Source organism: Cariama cristata, unplaced genomic scaffold (genome assembly GCF_000690535.1).
Source record: "Cariama cristata isolate BGI_N322 unplaced genomic scaffold, ASM69053v1 scaffold15280, whole genome shotgun sequence".
In the NCBI taxonomy this organism is placed as follows: domain Eukaryota; kingdom Metazoa; phylum Chordata; class Aves; order Cariamiformes; family Cariamidae; genus Cariama; species Cariama cristata.
The window spans coordinates 44,225-64,954 of record NW_009595399.1 but is presented as its reverse complement, the minus strand read 5'-3'; the positions used below and the strand labels follow the sequence as shown (position 1 = coordinate 64,954).

At 36.5% G+C, this 20,730-nt stretch overlaps 1 protein-coding gene across 1 annotated transcript; it reads left to right on the top strand.

The window, feature by feature from the left end:
• Positions 1 to 62: 62 nt before the first annotated feature.
• COPB1 (coatomer protein complex, subunit beta 1) lies at positions 63 to 20,427 on the top strand. Its single transcript, XM_009701997.1, has 22 exons — positions 63 to 73; positions 2,734 to 2,885; positions 3,600 to 3,829; positions 4,572 to 4,741; positions 5,392 to 5,506; positions 6,098 to 6,190; positions 6,724 to 6,861; positions 7,883 to 8,002; positions 8,448 to 8,555; positions 8,649 to 8,795; positions 9,229 to 9,374; positions 10,394 to 10,490; positions 11,078 to 11,238; positions 11,937 to 12,057; positions 12,426 to 12,653; positions 12,831 to 13,010; positions 14,087 to 14,231; positions 15,795 to 15,914; positions 16,362 to 16,507; positions 17,794 to 17,883; positions 18,629 to 18,784; positions 20,108 to 20,427. The coding sequence occupies exons 2-22, from the start codon at positions 2,795 to 2,797 to the stop codon at positions 20,165 to 20,167; spliced, it is 2,862 nt and encodes a 953-aa protein (XP_009700299.1). The 5' UTR covers positions 63 to 73; positions 2,734 to 2,794; the 3' UTR covers positions 20,168 to 20,427.
• The last annotated feature ends 303 nt before the right edge of the window (positions 20,428 to 20,730 follow it).

The following is a 20,730-nucleotide window of genomic DNA, read 5'->3' as shown; positions in this document are numbered from 1 at the left end:
GGCTCCCTCAGGGGAGCCCCAGCACCGCTGACGAGGGGGCCATGGGCCTGCGGGGGCTTAGGGCCGCCTCGCGGTTTTGGGCGGTTTTGTGGCGCGGCCTCCCGGAGAGGGGCCGCGGGCTTGTAGGTGTCTGAATTTATTCGGCGGAATGGCAGGAAACGGTGGCATCTAAATATAAGTTTTGACTCGGGGCTAAAAATGCCGGGCCTTTTGAACAAAAAGTAGTCGCCTGGAAAATTAAGAGAGAAATTTCCCCAAACTGGCTATAAATTTACTCGGGTTTTTTTAATAAGCGTTTTTACGTTAATATATTGTAGGTCGGGCATCAACAAAATGCTGCTTTCTCAGGGTTTTGGTTCGTAAGGTGCCCCAGTTCATAAGGCTCCCCAAGGATGTAGCTGGAGAGCAGGTGTGGCTTTTTGTCTTCCTGTGTTGTGTAAATTGTAGAAGTTTCAGTTTCCTTGTAGAGGTACGCAGAGATTGCTGGAGGAGTAGAGTAGCACCTACTTCTGGGTCTGTGGGGATTGTCTGTAAGATTGAACTGTGATTTCAAGGCTTGGTGGTGGTTCTCCCTGCCAAGTCTCCCAGCTCTGCATTTTAGGAGAGTTGTTTTTCACTGCTACTTTTCAGAGCCTAAAATACACCCCACGTTTTCATGCTTCAGAGACCTCTTTGGCTGTGATTTTTTTGAGAGAATTTCTCCAGTTGAGATCTTTGTATGAGTAAAGATATGTGGTCTACTTTTTGCAAAGAACTGCTTTATGGTCTGTGTAAATCGTTTTGGAGATGAAAGTGCTAGCTGCAGGGCTTTGAGGCAGGAGTTCTGGGTAACAATATGGAAAAAGTATGCAAAAAGCTGCAGCTGAGGAAAGGAAAAAGTTGTATTTCTAAAAATAAGCAGGAGTCATTTATGTAGATATTGGTAAACAATGAGCTTGAAGGATCTAATCCTTAAAAATACAGGATTCATAACAGAAAGGCATTTTTAAAAAAAATTTGTATTGCAGTTATTTTTTTGGGTAGTAGTTGTGGTACTGGTTTACTTGTGTTGTTTTCTTGTGTAGAAAGAAGCTGCAGCCCAAGTTAGCATGACTTCCCTGCTCACTGTTCAGCCTGAGGTTCTCCAGGTGCCCATTTGAAGAGAAAAAGGACTTTGGACCCAGCACCAGCTTGTGTAGTGCCTTAAGTGTTCATTCAAACCCTGCAACTCCATATCCCACCTTCTCTGTCTTTCCTCAGAGCTATTTGTGGGGTGATGCGTTTAACCAGGCTGGGAATGGGTGTTTGGTCTGTTGGATTTTGTTTGGTTTTCTTACAGCTTCAAAAATAAGGTGGGAATGGAGAGTTTACAGGGTTTGCATCTCAAAAGTTGTCTGCACAGATGACAGAGGTGATGTGGGGTAGGAGCTGGCGTCCCCAGACAGTAACTTCTTAAACTGGCATGTTATTGAAAGCTTTATGTCACAGAGGTGTGGCCCTGCTCAGGATCATTGAACTTGGAGGAAAAGTGATCTACAGTGAAAGCATAGCCCTGAGGTGGAGAGTGTAGTGTTTTCATCTCTATGTAAATCACTACCTTTCATGAGGATCATTTTGTTCAGTTCTGTTGGCTCTATTTGTTAATAATAATAATTATATAAAACAAGTGTGCTTTTATACAGTATTTGACTGATGTGTAGTATTGTAATTTAAAGAGAAAGGGCATCTTCCTTGTTTTAATGATTTGTTAAACTCAATCTAAGACTTCCAGAAAATTAATAGCAATAAAAGCACAGAGAAAGTAATTTTTCTGTAAATCTTTGGACACATTTTCTGTAGAAAATACAGAATTGCTCATGTAATAAAAAGTAACAGTTTTCTTTACTCTGCTTGTCGGTATGATATCATAGCATTAACTGAGTAAGCTCACGCTTGAGCTTTTTTCATTACTTAAAAAATGGATTAAAAAGTTTGATTTGACCCTAGATGTCTATTATATAAGGAAGAAACAAACATGAGAATGAGGATTGAGCTTAATTGCTACTTTTGTTACCTGAACTGTCAGCGAGACAGCAGCTTTGATAGATTAGTAACCTGCTTATACTTTTTCACCATAAAAATACTTACTCTCCTCATTAGAGTCTAGTGGAGCAGTTGGACAGTAGAGTTGAGCTGCTCTGATGATCCTTGGCAGGTAAAAGTTGTCTTTTGTCCCATCCTTGGTTTCTGCTCTGTTGGATCTCGTGCTCATCTTCAAAGTTTCCTTCATAGGTTGATTCAACTTGTTAAACAAGTCAAAAACTCTTCCTTTTTTTTTTTTTTTTTTGCTGTGATGGTTTTCAGCTGATTCTGCAGTTTGGGTCAGTTCACCTGGAGGGGCACAGGACTGCGGGGAAGGTGGTGGGAATGCATAGCCAGGATCAGGGAGTGAGTAGATGACAGAAAAGCTGCTGCACCCATTCAGCTGCAGTCAGGTGCCCGTACACTTCTGTTATCTCTGCCTGTGCCCTAAGTATTGGAAAGATTTCTTTCATTTACCTTTTTTTTTTGTCTTTGGGAAACTTCATGCTCTTCATTTTTTGGTACTGACAGGAATATTTTAGTGTAGCAGGAAATTGAGGCGGCTTTTGAATGTGGCTTCTCAAGAAACCCATCAATCCCTTCAGATCCTTAAGTCAGTTGCAGAAACATTTTTGTGTTGTTTGTTAATAAAGCCATCCCAAAGTTAACAGATTTTATTTGCTTGTTTTTTAGGTTGTCTGATACTTGTGTCAAAATAATTCTTCCATTGAGAAAACTTTTGTAACCAAGAACCATGACTGCTGCAGAGAACGTGTGTTACACGTTAATCAATGTTCCGATGGATTCAGAACCACCTTCTGAAATCAGCTTAAAAAATGACCTAGGCAAGTAATGGACAACGATTTGAAGGATACTCCATCTTACCTGGTTTATTCTTGCATTCTATCATTGAGCCTTTCCTAGAATATTGTTTGCATCCTATAAACTCAAACAGGTCAATTTGATGTTTATTTTGTTCTGTTGATTTTTGAAATGTGTACATTCTTCTGTTTGCTGTGTTTTGAGAAACTTCATGACATTTACCTTATGTGTTTTGGTTCCCTGCCCCCAGTCTGTGCTGAAATTTGAAAACTTTTTCTGCCCTCCCATTTGAAGTCATACATGTTTGGGCCAAGGCAGATGCAAGTAATGTAATGATAAGCAACAAGTTGTCTTTTCACTTGTTCAATGCACTGCCGTATCTTGCTGTCAGAAATGGCAGTGTTAGTATTTAGTATATGTATGACATCAGAGTGCATTATAGTATCCTGGTATAAAAGACTGTTTAAATTTAAGCTTTGAAACAGTTGTGAAATTTGTTGAACTCAGTTAATGCCAGTGTGTTGATCCCAGAATTAAATCTGAACTCTGTGCTTATTCTTTAAATATCTCTTGCTTCCTCTTTATTGTTTTAGTAGAAGTAAGAGTGTGAATTTTATAGATATGCTATATTGCACTCCTTCAGAGGGGGTTTGTGTCTTCTGACACTGAAGATCAGTATTCCTCTTAAACTAACTGTGACATGTTAGCCTTCCTGATTTCATTTCCACCTCATCTAGAAAAAGGAGATGTCAAGTTGAAGACGGAGGCCTTGAAGAAAGTAATCATTATGATTCTGAATGGTGAAAAACTACCTGGGCTTCTGATGACCATCATACGTTTTGTACTGCCTCTCCAAGATCATACCATCAAAAAACTGCTGCTTGTCTTTTGGGAGATAGTGCCAAAGACCACTCCTGATGGCAGGCTTTTGCAGGAAATGATCCTTGTATGCGATGCATACAGAAAGGTAGCCCATTGTTTATTTCATTGCTTATGTTCCTATACTGGATCTTTATAGAAAGTATATCAGTTTGTGTTGTTTAATAAATATAAAAATGGTTTATGCTCAGCATTTCCTTCCTAATGGTTATGTCTCAGTGCTTCAGAGCTGGATGATTGTAGATAACCAGCAGACGTACTACCAAGGAATTTTTATGTGCTCTTTTACTATTGCAACTTAACAAAAATTTAGTGCTTTTCGTTTCCAAGTCAGTGTACCTCAAAGATGAGGAGTAACCTAATTACCATCTTCATAGTGTCTTGGGACAAGCCATGGGTCATAAAAGGACACTATTTTTGGACTAACTTCGTCGTGGTATATTTGGGACGGCTCCTTCACAAAGATAATAAGGTCCTTCAACTTCTTTGGGAATGGGTCGGAAGCAGATGAACTAATAGACACTAGAGGTTAGTATCCAGTGTGAAGGAATGCCTGCAGGGTGAGCTTTCACACGTACATTTCAGAAAAAAAAAAACACCCACAGGCTTTGTAAGTTTTACTACACAGAATTACGTGTTTTTAAATATTGTGGGGCAGCAGTGTTTTAAGAAGGTATTTCATGAGAAGACAGTGAAGTGTTGTTGTGGATGTTGGGAACTTGTACCATGGGAAAGCTGAGTGCAGGAGAAGGCTACCAGGTGCGTTCATCTGAGCTTAACAATTGGGCTGAAGAGTCTGGCATTTCAAATATGTTTCTTGTTGATTTTAGGATCTTCAGCACCCAAATGAATTTATCCGAGGATCTACACTCCGTTTTCTTTGTAAGCTGAAAGAAGCAGAACTGTTGGAGCCTTTGATGCCAGCCATTCGTGCATGTCTAGAACATCGGCACAGCTATGTGCGCAGAAATGCAGTTCTTGCAATTTACACAATTTACAGGTAAATGCCAGAAACTGTTTAAAGTCGTGGATGCTGAAGACAAAGGCTAGCTTCAGTGATCTGGGTCATTTTTGAGATCTCATAAACATTTTACCAATCGCTGGTGTGGTGTTTGGGGTTTTTCTTGTTTGTTTGTTTTTTCTCCTCTATCTAATGGACTTCTTTGGATAAACAAAAGGTGCTGCTGCTGCTTTCTCAAGTATGACTGAGGTCCTTATATTGCAGATTAATTTGTGTGGGCAATGATTCTTAATGATTTAAACATTATTAATACTAACTATTGTCCACAACCATAAATACAGAAGAATCCTTGCAGGAATATGCATATATAAGTTTATTTGAAACAAGACATTCTTCATGTACTGCAGTTATATACTAAACATTATCGCAGTTGTTACCTCAACAGTGTGGCTTAATGTTACTATTAAACAGAAATCATTGTTGGGGTAAAGTCTTAGCTCTTGTGATAGCTTTCAAGAATTGTTTGTTCCTTGAATCTGTTCACAATTTCAAATAGCTACACAGAAACTATGTATCATCAGTCTATGCTTTTTGAGTTTTTCTAAACGCTAGTCTTTAGGATATGCACTTAGGCCTTAGGTTCTACTCCTTACCAGTAGTTCTTTTAATTATGACTTTTTTTTTTAAAGAAATTTTGAACACCTTATACCTGATGCTCCTGAATTGATCCATGATTTCTTGGTGAATGAGAAAGATGCAAGCTGCAAAAGAAATGCATTTATGATGCTAATTCATGCAGATCAGGTAAGGATACTTGTCCTCAAACGCGTTTGCTTTATATACTTGAAAATGTGTTGGGTAACTAACCAGTAGTTTATGGGTAGTATAAACTGTTTATATTCATTAAAAAACATATATGGTAGTGTTAACCCATTTGTGGAATACTTGGTATCTGAAAAAGTTGGTCAGTAGCGCTGCCTTCATTTTAAAGGAGAATTACTGTATTTGGTGAAGGCATATGTTGGTGCTGAAAACTGTAATTAGTTTTGCCAAGTGAGCTTAAGAAAACTGAGAAGTGCTCCATTACCTACTGTTTTATAGCTTTTGTAGTCACATGAGAAAGAAATGGCAATTTCTGTTTAGGGTTTTGGATTACTTGCTCTACAGACAATTGCCTTTTGTGCTTGATTACCGTTAATGATGTCTCTCTCTGCCATCTATAGACAGAATAGATTAACTTGCTTTTCAGCTTTACAATGTTTTCATAAATTGTTTTAAATCTCCAGTTGAAGGGTTGAATATATGCTGCTTTGTATTCTGATTTTTAAAACGTGTTTTGAATTAAAATACAGTTGAGTGAGCAAACTCAGAATAATTTATTTTTCATTTGTATAGGATCGAGCTTTGGATTATCTGAGTACCTGTATTGACCAAGTCCAGACATTTGGTGACATACTGCAGTTGGTTATTGTTGAACTAATTTATAAGGTAAAAGGGAAGTGTTGTGGCACATTTAAAATAAATATACATGTTAGATTATATTAGGCTGCTTTTTAAAAGGGATAGAACATTGCCGGAAAAGGCATTTAGTCCATGTCAGGAATATGTCATTGTTTAGTAGAGCTGAATAAGATTTGACTCTTGAAACAATAAACTGCCCAAGAGTGCACAGGATAGAACAATATGTCTCACCCAATTTGCTGTGATGTGGACTGTGTAGTATCAGACTGTTCTTCATGGACGTGAGCAGGGCATTTGCTCGAGAAGCTGGTAGAGGCTATGCCTTTCCTTTTGGTCTGAGATTTTAAGACCTTCTGGCGTTGCATAGAATGGTCAGTAATAGTTTTTTAATAGCTTTTGTAATTAGTTTTTTACAACAGTGAATGATGCTTCCTATCCCCAGAAAAGGTTGTCACCTTTTGCTTGATTTTTTCATTGTTGTAAGATAATGGAGCAATTGAGCTATAAGGTTGCGATTTTCTTTTTTCTTTATGTGCCAACTGTGCATTGTTCTTATCTAGGTCTGCCATGCAAATCCATCAGAGAGAGCTCGATTTATTCGCTGCATCTACAACTTACTGCAGTCCTCAAGTCCTGCAGTGAAGTATGAAGCTGCAGGTACTCTAGTCACACTCTCCAGCGCACCAACAGCAATCAAGGTATGAAAGTGATGTTTTCAGATGTTTCAGTAGCTTATAGTGTACTGACATCAATACTGTATGCTGTGCATTGATACTTTGAAAGCACAATGTAATATGGGTTGTTTAACACTCCACATGTGAAACATTGTCTTAAAATAGCGCTTAAAATTGGTTCACAAAAAAAAAGGCTGAGACTGTATTCTCCAGACCTGCAGCTAGTGGACTTCAGATAACTTTGATAGGGGACAAGCTTGAGTACTGTGCAAGCTGTTGTGCAATAGTTGGTGCCAACCTACAATCTTAGCATACTTAGCAAAGCAGACTAAAGCTGAAGATTTGCGGAGATTGAATGACTTCACTCATAAATGTTACTCTTTTCAGACCAGGGTAGTAGCATAAAGCAGTGAAGATTTACATTGATTGTGGATTGACCTTGGGTTCCTAGATTTATGTTTGTATAGCTGATTATTTGAGATCACACAGAAGTTTTGAACTTGTATGGAAATTCCAAAAATAGAATATGCAAGTCTAGATTTAGAGTAAAATCATTGTAAATAGTAGTTTCAGAAGATCAGGAGGAGTATTAATTCCAATGTTCTTGCTCTAGCCTAATCATTTCTGTTGAGTAGGAATACTTTACATAGAAGCTGTCATTAAAACCATATCTCGATAGGCTAACAGTGGCAACTATTTTAAATTAGTTTTCATGTCCTGTTGTGTACTTAAAAGCTGACCCAAAGCATGCCAGGAAATTTATCTCTTTATGACTTTCTTCAAATTTGAAATAAAGTCTATGTTTTGTAAGCTGATGCCATTGTGAGCCTTGCTGTGTAATTTTTGTAACACAGTGGTGGAATCCATTTTTACAGTGGACCAGAAAGTTTTAAAATCTGTTCTCAGGTTCATTTCTGTGCCAACTCTTTGAGTAGTTGCTTTAGTAGTAATGTAGAAGATGCGTTTTCCTGAATTTCTCTCAGAAATGTGGCAATTTCTCCTCTTATTATTACTTAAAAAATGTTTTTGATCTTTTTAATTTTAGGCAGCTGCACAATGCTACATAGATTTGATTATTAAAGAAAGTGATAATAACGTGAAACTGATTGTTTTGGATCGATTGATTGAATTAAAGGAGCATCCCTCCCATGAGCGAGTGTTACAGGTATGTGAGCTGTCTCTTTTCCTGCAAGCTTATTGAAGGCTTTTCTTTCCTAAATGAAATTTTTGGGTGTTGTACATTTTTGCATATGTGACTTCTGAAGTTTAAATCTTCTGTTGATATGTTTTTGGTAAGAACGTATTGGACAGACTTCTCTGTTTCTGGATTGCTGCTTTTATTGTCTGCATAAGAATTAGCGATGGCAAATGCTGTCTTGATTGTAAGACTTAATGACATAGCTTGCATGGGAGACTTCAATGTAAATGCAGAATGTGTTAAACGAACACTGTGAAGTTCCTAATGCCCAGGATGTCTTGCTTGTTTGTCAGTAGATATGTATTATGTATCCAAAAAGTCTTTGAAAATCCTTGAGGACTGAAAATTAGAATTGTATGAAAAAGAAGTAATTTAAAGCCACAAAATATGTACCATTTTGTTATTGTTTCAGGATTTAGTTATGGACATCCTCAGAGTGTTGAGTACCCCAGATCTAGAAGTGCGCAAAAAAACCCTTCAATTGGCTCTGGATCTTGTCTCTTCAAGAAATGTGGAGGAGGTAAAATATATGTTACTTTTGTTTCATTACGCTGTTTTTTATTCTCATAAAAAATATGGGACTTTCTTCAATTTTATTTCATCTTTTCTGCAGCTTGTGATTGTTCTGAAGAAGGAAGTGATTAAAACTAATAATGTGACAGAGCATGAAGATACAGACAAGTATAGGCAGCTGCTTGTTCGTACGCTGCATTCCTGTAGTGTTCGGTTTCCAGATATGGCTGCAAATGTTATTCCAGTGGTATGCAAATGTTTAATTATATTGTCATTAGATAGTATTTTAGCTATACCCAAGACCTGAAGAATAACTGAAGCTGAGGTGTTTCTAATAGTGGCCTCACACAAAGCAATACTATTTTTAATCCCCAAAGAAATACAGGACTTCTGATGCTGTAGTTATTTGTCTTCTGAGATTTCATTTTTAAATATTTTTGAAGAACATGAGGTGCAAGAGTACCTTTACTTAAAAGTGAAATAATTTGTATCATCAGAAAAACAATTTTGGGATTATGATAATTGGTAATTGTTTGGAATGTACTTAAGGGTATTTGACTTCAGCTCTGTTTAAAGGGACATAGATAGGCAGTTTTGTTTTTCTGAATGTAGAAGGAAAATACTATTGTACAAACTTAGCCGTGATCCTGTTTGTGTTCACGTTCACTCTTTTGTGCTAGCTGATGGAGTTCCTTAGTGATAATAATGAAGCGGCAGCTGCTGATGTCTTGGAGTTTGTGCGGGAAGCGATCCAGCGATTTGATAACCTCAGGCCTCTTATTGTTGAGAAGATGCTTGAAGTCTTTCATGCTATTAAATCTGTCAAGTGAGTCCAAAATATGATATCAAAACAGACATTGGAGCACCCTGTGGCTCACTTGCATTGAATGTATGTTGTCATTAAATATGTACCAAAATCCTTTCAACCCACACACAAAGAAGAATAACTGAAACTAAGATATTTTGCGGATAGATGATTTCTAGGTACACCTTCCTTCTTGTCTACTTGTACAAAAAATATATTGGGTGCTTGTTGCATTGAATGAAGAAAGTAAATTCAAATTTCACTTTTATGATGCAATTGATAATTGTATTTCCACGTGCTAGAAGATAGCATTGTTGATGAAGGCCAACTCTAAAGGGATACATTTGTTAAAACAGAGTTACTAAGGGATTATTGCAGCAGGAATTTTCACTTTTAGGCAACTGGAAATACTTAGTGCACATTTATTAGAAAACCCAGTCTAACATAGACTGGGCTTTGCAATTTGCAAAGCTTCTTTAGTACCTTTAAGGGCCTTAAAAACTTGAGTTTCTGATGGATCTGCAAAGGTTAAGTCCTATGATGACTTCTCTGTATCAAGACACCACTCTGCTATTCTGCCAATACATGGGAAACTTTGAATCCTATCTCCATTGTCATCATGTTAAGTGCGGGGAAAAAAAACCTTCTGAAGCTTTGCTTTATTCTTCCCTATCTTTATTCGTGTTCTTGGTTTTCATTTTCTCCTCTATGAAGGAAAAATAACTGGAGAAATTACAGCTGACTTTATTCACATACAGTAGAATTATTTCATTGTGATTATAATGCAGTTTAATTTTGTGAATATCAGGATTAACAGATGGGAATAAATTTGTAGCAGAGAATATATCTCATTGATACAATTGTTCCTTAGTTTACTAAGGCTGATAGGATGATTGCTTTTGATCAAACTTGCTTTCTGTCAGTCGCATCCTTTTGAATTTATTGAGGCTGGCTTTTACCACCTGACCATAAATCACTTCCGTTGATGCTAGTTTGAGTATATCATGGAAGAATGACTTAAGTTACTGTTCTTGTCTTAGGATTTATCGAGGAGCTTTATGGATCCTTGGAGAATATTGCAGCACAAAGGAAGATATACAAAGTGTAATGACGGAAGTTCGCAGGTCACTTGGGGAGGTGTGTTTACTTTATTAGACTAGCTCTTTGTGGTTTTACTTACCTATCACGCAGTGTGTTTTCTAAGGAAAAGATGCTTTAAAAAAATCAAGTAAGATGCAACAGGGTTTTGAGCACTTGTGATATGTAATGGTGTGTGCACAAGAAATCTAAAGTAAAAACTAGTTAGGGTTTTGCATTCATTATTATTTTTTTTGAAGTAACATACCTGAAGTGAGCCTATACTGAGAATAAATTATATCTATTAAGAGGGGAGATGAGAAATTCCATATTTCAGAAAATTATGGCAGCTTTAAGGTATGATTTAATTATATCCACTAACAAAGGAAGAGTGCTTTAAGTCTGGGTTGTTCTGAGAGGGATCTCGGACAATCTGTGCAATGTGAGCTTCATTGCATGGGTAGGAGGCTTCTGTACCTATTTCATCATCCGCCTGTCTCCTCAGATTCTTGCAAAACTGTTGCACTGTAACTGACCTTTTACTTAAAAATTATCTGCATTGTTAAGGTTTTTTTATTAAAACCTTCTGGAGAACAAAAATATCTTCTTTATATTAATTGTAACAATTGTTTCCTGTTCGTTTCTAGATCCCAATAGTAGAATCTGAAATCAAGAAAGAAGCTGGTGAGCTAAAACCTGAAGAGGAGGTGTCTGTGGGTCCAGCCCAAAAACTGGTGACAGAGATGGGCACTTACGCAACACAGAGTGCTCTCAGTAGTTCCCGACCTGCCAAAAAGGAAGAGGAAAGGTATTTAAGATTTCATAGTAGGCTGGGAGTGACTTGATTAATTTTTTCTTTCTTTTTTTTTTTTTTTTTTTTAATTTATTTAAGTGGTGTTCTCCACAGAATTTAGTAGAGGTACCTGTTTTAAGGTATTATCCCAAGTAGATGGTGTCTGGTAGGAAGTTGTCTAATTGCTTAGGATTTGTAATCAAAGCTTACTGCATATCAAAAAGGACATTATTAGTTATGGTATCCTAAATTCTAGTTGATTCTTCGTAATTTATACATATAGTCTCCTCACAATTTTAATTGGATACAGAGATGTTGCCTTTCTATTAAAACTTTTTTTTCCTTAATATCACCTTGCACTGTTAAATACTTGCTATTGTTTATTTTATTGGTAGCTAGAACAATTGCTATATTTCCTTAATTACTGCAGATAGGCTACGTCATTTTGACTAGTCGTTATCATCTCAGAGCTACAAGGAAATTACTATACATTACACTTTTCACTTCACTCCCTATTCTTTGTGGAAATGGCTATGGGACTTGTGAATATCTCCTTATCTGGAAAGTTACTTCTAGAGGGAAAAAAGCCAAAATGACTTCTGAGACCTTTCAGACTTTTGTTGTTTGTACAGTATGGGTGTTAAGGTATGAAGATAAGTAGGCTAAAGAGTGACATCCCAAACTAGTTTTCTGATTAGCATTTGTCTTTGCAGACCTCCCTTACGAGGATTCCTGCTTGATGGCGATTTCTTTGTTGCAGCTTCCCTTGCTACAACTTTAACTAAGATTGCTTTACGATATGTGTCACTAGTTCAGGAAAAGAAGAAACAAAATGTAAGTCATCTATTGTGTTTTCAGTGTAGTTGCGAAGAACAGCTGGTTGTTACCTCTTTTCTTTTAAACAGAGGCAAAATGGGTTAAGTCCAAAGTGAAGTGCCAGTTATGTGATTGGATAATATGATAATTTGGGTCACAAAGAGGGCCTACTGCTTTCCAGCCACTCTGTCTAGACAGTCTTTACATCATACTGCTTGGTTTCTAGATAACAAGTACTAAAAAAAAAAAAAAAAAATCTGTTCAGAGATTTTATGATTTGATTAATGTGCATCTTTTTGTAAATAAGACAGAGCAAAACATTTCTGTAAAGCTGTGTAAATTGCAGTAACCTCCTTCCATTCTCTTTCCTTTGTCCTCCTTCTCAGTCCTTTATTGCTGAAGCTATGCTGCTTATGGCCACTATTCTCCATTTGGGAAAGTCTTCTCTTCCCAAGAAGCCAATTACAGATGACGATGTGGATCGTATTTCCTTGTGTCTGAAAGTTTTGTCAGAATGTTCTCCTCTCATGAATGATATTTTCAACAAAGAATGCAGACAGTCCCTCTCTCATATGCTGTCAGCTAAGCTGGAAGAGGAGAAACTTTCCCAGAAGGTGAGCTATTACAAGTGTGTAACCATAAACACATGGAGTATTTTACGGATGTTCACATCCAAGCTGACCCCAGAAATGTCACCATTTGACTCTGTGTAAATCAACCATTATTTGACTCTACTTCTGTGCTAAGGAATGGAGTTAATTGTGAATTCTTGAATATTTCTCTTCCTGCAGAAAGAATCTGAGAAAAGGAATGTGACAGTTCAACCAGATGATCCCATTTCCTTCATGCAGCTTACTGCTAAAAATGAAATGAGCTCAAAAGAAGACCAGTTTCAGCTTAGCCTTCTTGCAGCAATGGGAAACACACAGAGGAAAGAGGCTGCTGATCCTCTTGCGTCCAAACTTAATAAGGTAATGTGAAAGTCAGTGTTTTGATTATATGCCCTTTGTGCTGCTTATGCACAGGATCAGCTTTGGGAATTGCAGGCTGGAACTGATGAACCAGGCTATGCTGGTTGATTGGAAAGACCCAGGTATTTCCTGGTTAGGATCAGGAGAAAGAGAAAAGCCATTGTGCTTAAAGTTGTTACCTTCTTCACATGGGAGAGGAGGAATAAGGAGGAGACTTGGAGAGTACTGAGCTGATTGGTGTGGAGAAGAAATTGTTTGCTGGTCCAAAGAGCCCAGTAACGTTCACAGGGAAGAGCGCAAGGATGCCACAAGTGACTAAGAACCCCTTTCTTTGGCTACCAAACCCTATTGCCAAGTGCAGTGCATCATTGTTTTACTCTTTATACCTTTTTTTGCTGCTGGTTACCAGGACCTGCAGAGAAAGTCCAAAGAGAAGTTGTCTCTGGATTCATTCATTAGTTAAGAGTTAAAAACACAGACTTTGATTCTTTAAAAGTCAGAATTCTTTTTACTGTTCAAAGTTACCTTTTCATTTTAAATCAGCATTTCTTTGCCCTGCTGATGTTTTTGAGAATAAATGGCATTACAGTCCATATTTTAGGAACTTAAGTGAATTCAGTTCAGAATACACTTCATCTGGAAAGATTTTATAGTTGTAGTGTGTATGCAAAAGGACCTGTGAAGGAAGGATACAGTTAAAATTTATTGGTATGAATAATACAGACAGTCACTGTGTGTTTAGCTATAAATCAATGAAATCTGTTTATTTTGGAAGACTTACACATGAACATTAGATTTCCTAAACATCACAACTTCTTTAAATGCTGTTTTCTAGACAAAACTTGTGATGATTTTTTGCAGGTTTTTTTTTTCAATTTTTTTTTTTTTGCTTACTAGTAAGTTAGTTATGTGAAATTAAAAGCTCTTTGCACGCCTTCTTGATTTGGAGGCTCATATTAAAAAGTAATGGATTTAATTGTACTCCATTCTTATTTTTTTTGTCATTGTTTGACATGATTCCTGGTTTTAAACTGGTTTATGAGAAGAAAAATGCCTTAAACTTTTGTCTTCCACAGGTTACTCAACTGACAGGTTTCTCAGACCCTGTCTATGCAGAAGCATATGTCCATGTCAATCAGTATGACATTGTGTTGGATGTGCTTGTGGTCAACCAGACCAGTGATACTCTGCAGAACTGCACACTAGAACTAGCCACGCTAGGTAAGGAGTACTGGTGGAAACGAACTGAGGTGCTGGGCATTGGCACCCAGTTGTAAGGGGTTTCTGAAACACTTCTAAATACTTGCAGATTGCTAGCTAGTTGCCATTTTGGAAGGATGTTTTTGAATGCCTTTAAAAATGTATTTTTCTTCCAGAAGATGGAAGACTTGTATCTACTGGTACTGACAATGCTATCTGACCATATACACTGTAGTCAGATTTTGAATTTTTTTTCATGCTTTTTTTCACTAGAAAAATAGCATTCCCCTTCCCCTTCTCCCTTTTTCCTGAAATATGGACAGTTTTTTTGATACACTTATTCCCCATTGTGCTGTTACCGTAGAGCAAGAGGACAAAATCCAAACTGGTATGGAGCAAATGTCAGGCAACGGAAAGCCATCTGCCCTAGGTGGTTCTTGCAGTCAGCCTGAAGTACTTAAATATTGCACTTACTCAGCTGACACCATTCTCTGTACCAATAGCTGTACCAGAGGCTTGCTTGAACAATACTGAGGCTTCATTAACTTCTTTTAGGGGAGTGATTGGAACAGATAATCCAAGAACAGTAACCAGTTTCCCATTAATTGTCTTCTGTTCTGGCAGTCAGGAGATGAAATGTGTTTACAACGTACTAGAAGAATGCATGTTACATACTTTTAATTAAATGTAAATATGACTGGAGGGACATAACCTTCCTCCTAATCTTTGTAAATCATTTGATCGGACTAATGATGGAGATAAAATGAATATATTAATGGGTTGTATTTTTCTATTTATCAGTTCAGTAAAATGGAATTCTGTATTTCCCAGCTGGTGTCTTCAGATACATTGCAAAAACTGAGTTGATGCATCACTCCTGTGTGTAGAGCTGATGCTGTTCATGCTGTGTTCTCAAATTGCACATTTTGATAGAACTAAGCAGTATCTTAGAATTGCTTGATAAAGGATTAGGAAAAATACATCTCTTACTGTTTCCTGGGAGCAATTATATTCAAAATCAATGTGATACTTTGACCTGTTTATAAATAACTTAGTGCATGTGATACTGGATGTTGAACTTTGATTTAGAGACACTTGACTGTAGGGTTAGGAATTATGATGTTGTCAGTGATTAAAATACAAGGTAGAATTAACCATTTCCTGATTGTTAAAAATTTAATACTAGACTCAATGCGAGGCCCACTTAAGTCAGTATTTGCATTTGTTTTCAGTGGGGTTTGGGTGAATACACTAATATTTTAACTGAAATTTTTAATGTAATGTAAATTACTTTGTCTTGCAGGTAGCAAACTGTAAAAAAAAAAAAAAAAAAAAACAAACAAAAAAAACCCCAAACAAAACCAAAAACCAAAAAACCCAAACGAACAAAAAAACAAACTAGAAACAAACCAACCAACCCAAAAACCCAAAACAAAACCACAACTGTGTAGACAACTGTGTAGCGCAACTGTGTAAACGTTAGAATTGAATGACAAGAAAATAAAAAAATGTTGTTACAAAAGCTAAATTCACTGTGTACTGCTAAATGTTCCTTGATCTCCATCTCCCAATTTCTTTACACAGGTGACTTGAAACTTGTGGAAAAACCATCTCCTCTGACACTTGCTCCACATGATTTTGCAAACATTAAAGCTAATGTCAAAGTCGCTTCAACAGAAAATGGAATAATTTTTGGTAATATTGGTAAGTAAACAATTAATTGTGCAAAATTAACTTTAATATGTAGCATTTCTTAACTGCTTAATGAGCTCAAAAATAATTAAAACACTTCATACTGGGGGAGGAAATTAGATGGTCTGCAATTTATGAATATTTTGTGATGATTTCTAAAAAATTGGTAACGCTTTTACTTAAAATTATAGTAAAACATGCTACCTTTAGAATGATTGTCAGCGTTATACTTGAACGCAAGTCTGAATTTGAAATGAGCTAGGCAGCCTTGCCTGAAAGACCAATACACTTAACTCAAAGTTCTGTGGCAACTGGGTAAGGCACTTGAAGAGAACAGAGGTCAGCAATGAGACTGAGCAAGTGTTGACTGTTGTTAACTGGCAGGTGGTAACTAAGCACTCCTAGATAGTGGAAATTCACTTTTTTAAACATTAAGGTGGTTTGTGTTTTATATTGCAGTGTATGATGTCTCTGGAGCAGCCAGCGACAGAAACTGTGTGGTTCTCAGCGATATTCACATTGACATCATGGATTACATCCAGCCTGCTTCTTGTACAGATGCGGAGTTCAGACAGATGTGGGCAGAATTTGAGTGGGAAAACAAAGTTAGTTTTATTTTTCATATGTTACTTGGTTTTTTTGCTGATGAGGTATAATTCTCTCTCTTGTTCTACATCAGCTCATTACACCAACATTATCTCTTGTGATATAAACCTCATTCAACATCTGCATTGGATGTTGACCACAAGTACTTACTCTCTTATTGCTATGTTACCTGTTTCACAAGCTTAGTGATGCAATAACTAGGTTTTTTTCTTACAAAAGAGGTCTGTGCATTGAGCCTTACCTTCTGTATGGAAGGTGTCCAAATTGATGGGTGATTGCTATGTAGTTCGGCTAAAAGGTGAGATAGCAACAAGTATAAGTTTACACTGAGACTGCAGAATCATTCGTACTGCTTAGCCTCTCCAGTTGTGAGTTATGTTGATATTTTATTTTATTTAATCGTAGAATCGTTAGGGTTTTAAGGGACCTTTTAGAGGTCGTTTAGTCCAGCCCCCCTGCTGTGGGCAGGGAAATCTTTCACTTTGTAACTTTGCAATGCAGTTGTAGCATACAGTTATGGATGCTACATAAGACCAACAAAATGGTGGGTACAGTTAATATTAGAGGGTGCCCAAACTGTTAGTTACAGACCTGTTAAAAAAGGATTTAAGGGAGATGATATCATACAACAGAGCAACATAATATTAGAATAGAGTAGAAACATTAAAACAGAATGGAAGATACTTTACACAAACTGTAGACCTGTTTGCTACATGTGTTTATGTGTATTCACTTGAGACTAGATTTAAGTGTCTCAGAGGGAACTTGTGAACAATAAATTTTAATATGTGATATGTGAAGCCTTAGCAATTTGTAAACTACTCCTAAAAGGTGTGTTAGAAAACTATTTAAACAAGACCCACAATATTCAATATGAGGAAGCCAAGGCAACCCAGAGAGCTTTGTTGGAAGAAGGGAAAGATTAAAGTAATTTTTATCATTGGTTAAAAGCAAGCTTTTGGACTAGATACCACTTGTTCTGGCAATGTGTAAACTGTATTCAGACAAGAAGTCCACTATTTGCTGTAGAGAGTCTACGTGTTCAGCAGAGTATCATATTCACCTAATACATTTTAGTAAACCATGGTAATAACATGAAATTGTAATTTTTTTAACAAGTGGATGGCAGGAGGTGAAGACTTCAAATAATGCCACCACATAATGGCAAGTGCAGCTTGCTTACTGAACATGGTGATCCTCAAGGAGAAATAGAGCTCTGAAGAAGAGACGGTTTCAGAAATGCCTGAGGTGCTAATTAAAGTAATTGCCCTTTTTTCCCTTGAAGGTTACAGTGAATACAAATATCGTTGATCTAAATGAATACTTACAGCACATACTGAAGTCGACCAATATGAAATGCCTGACTCCAGAGAAGGTGAGCTATTTGCTTGGAGACTTTTAGACACTCTTTTTAGTTTGTGTGCTTTATTGTTTAATTTGTTTAGCAATTGTTATGAATATTATTAGAGATGCTTGCTTACAATATGAAATAGTACATATACTTCAAAGTTTTTAAATGAGTCTTCTGAAGTGAGTAAAAACAAATTAATGTTATCAAAATTCTGTGCTGCTTAATCACTTTAGCTATTTCTTGCCCAGTTGGAATGTCTGTTTTAATTCGTAGTAGCTAAGCTGTAGTAAGAACCTTTATGAAGGTTTTTCAGTAGCTCCAAGTTCCTTCCTTCTCTGTCAAAATTTATCTTTTGCTAGTTTAGCCTTTTTGTTGTAAAGCAGAATAAATATATAGAATCGCTATTTGTTATTAAGATATATAATATGTGTAATACCTATTAGCTAATATGTGTAGTAGCCAAACTAGGTATAGTAGCTATTGCTACTGTTTAGCTTCTTTACTCTTTTGCTATTCATTAAATCAGACCGTAAAATGCCATCCTTCCTTACCTTGATGAATATTGTAGATTGCGTATCTTCCAGTATTAATTTTAGAAAAAGGCCACCACCGTTTCTCGTTGCATGATTCTCACATTTTACAAAACGTTGTATGTGAAGAAAGAAGTTTAAACGTTATATACTGATATCTGGCTAGCTAACCTATGATGAATTAAAATGTGTTTAAAGGATTTTGGCCTTTCTAAAGGGTTCAAATGTGTCTTCCGTAGGCACTTTCTGGTTATTGTGGCTTTATGGCAGCCAATCTTTATGCACGTTCCATATTTGGAGAAGATGCACTTGCAAATGTCAGCATTGAAAAGCCAATTCATCTTGGACCAGAGGCACCTGTCACTGGTCACATACGAATCCGTGCAAAGAGTCAGGTAATATGGCTTATATTTGGGGCTCTGTTTCTCCTTGTCGTTTTTAAGAAAATGTACTAAGCGCTCTAAAAACTTGCAAATTTTTGGATATATGTTAGTTTCTAGTAGTAGGTAGATGGGAAAATTTCTAGGGAGGATGAATATAGGAACTTTAGCCTTAGTTTTAAAACTATCTTATACAGATTTTGTGAGGAAAGAATGTCTGTCTAATTAGCTGTAATCATACTCTAAAATCTTGTTATAGATCTTTTCTCCCAGTGTATTATCATAAAATAGGCCTTTGGGCCAAGATTTCCTTGTTTCATCTGTGGCGCTGCAAATAGGATTCTGTATTTTCTTTGCTTTTAAATAAAGAGCAAATGCTCCCTAAGGTTCCATGATCTGTTTCCTACTAAATTACACATTTCAGTTTCACACAAGAAGGAAATTTTATGCATGTAATTGCAGTTCACTGGTTCTTTTTAAAAACAACAAAACAAAACCCAAAGTCCTGTAGTCGAATTATTTTCTGTTGCTACATCTATGAGTCTGCTTTGGATTTTAGAACTTGTACTCCCCAACTAAAAGAAGTACAACATTCGGAACTGTGTAATAAAAAAAAAAATGTACCAATAGAAGTGTTTTGAACAGTGTATGGTAACTGACTACCTGAGAGTTTTCACATTCAAAGAAACTGTCTAGTTTTATATTATGTCACTGTAAGGATTTTGGAGTGGTTTAAATTAAATGTTTTTGATACTGTTTACAGTGACATTTTTACATATGACTTCATTCAGCTACATATACCAGCTTGATTTCATCTTGAAATCATTCTGCTATTGATTACATGGATTTATTAATGCCTTTTCTTTTGGGATTTCTTACGTTTCTCTGCAATATTAATAGGATTCTGTGATTAAATTATTTTCTGTAGCTTTAGTGCATTGAGTGCTAGTATCAGCACTGAGACTTTCAACAGTTGAATTTCAGTAACTGAACTGACAGTTGTAATTTCTCCAATGGCAACGTACTTTCAATTGGTGGGAGGTCAAAAGACTTAAATTTTTTTATTCTTCTGCCTTTTGTATTGATAACAGATTTAGCAGTTGCTAGCTCATTTAAGTCTCATTGTTTCAATAATATATGTAAATCTAGCCTTTACCTAGTGTTAAGAAAATGTGCAGGATAACGTAAGCAAATAAATGAACAGTTAGAAATACTTTAATTTCCATGCCACTAAATCATATACAGATTTGTGTATATGGAACTTCCATTTTAATATAGAGAAGATGAAGCTATTTTGAGGTATCTGTGTCATGAATGTCTTCTTTCTTTTCCTTACAGGGAATGGCCCTGAGTCTTGGAGATAAGATCAATCTGTCCCAGAAGAAAACAAGTTTATAAATTTTACCTAATGTCTTTTACAATTTAACCTTAGGTATGTGGCTTTTGGGATCCAGAACATCTTATATTCTTCAGTGTTCTGTAATTATAGAAGCCAAGCTTTTGAGCTGAAAGCATTCCAGCAGATAATTTATAGGTTCTCCATGGCTGATACTGAGTAAAACTTTAAATCTCCAGGTTTTTTCTTTGTCCTGGAAGTCATGTTTTCTTTGTCTCTAATATATACTGATGCTCACAGTACAATAAACAAATTATACCAGTACTGTTTTGTCTATAAATTATAATCTCTGTATTATTTGATCAATATTGAATATGTGGCCAGGGGTATTTTGATACTCTAAGAAAGTGGGAGTGTGCAATAGCTTAAGTGTTCACAATAATGACTAGGCCTGACTTGTGTGAATATGTGACCATGACTTTAAAATACTCTATGGTATACCTAGGAGAATATATATTTGACAACTAAATCAAAGACTGTATGTTCTAGATGGTTGGTTTAGTAATGTAATCATTTGGCACAGACAGGCTTGTAATAGCAGAAAAGAGATTGTCAAAATTCAGCT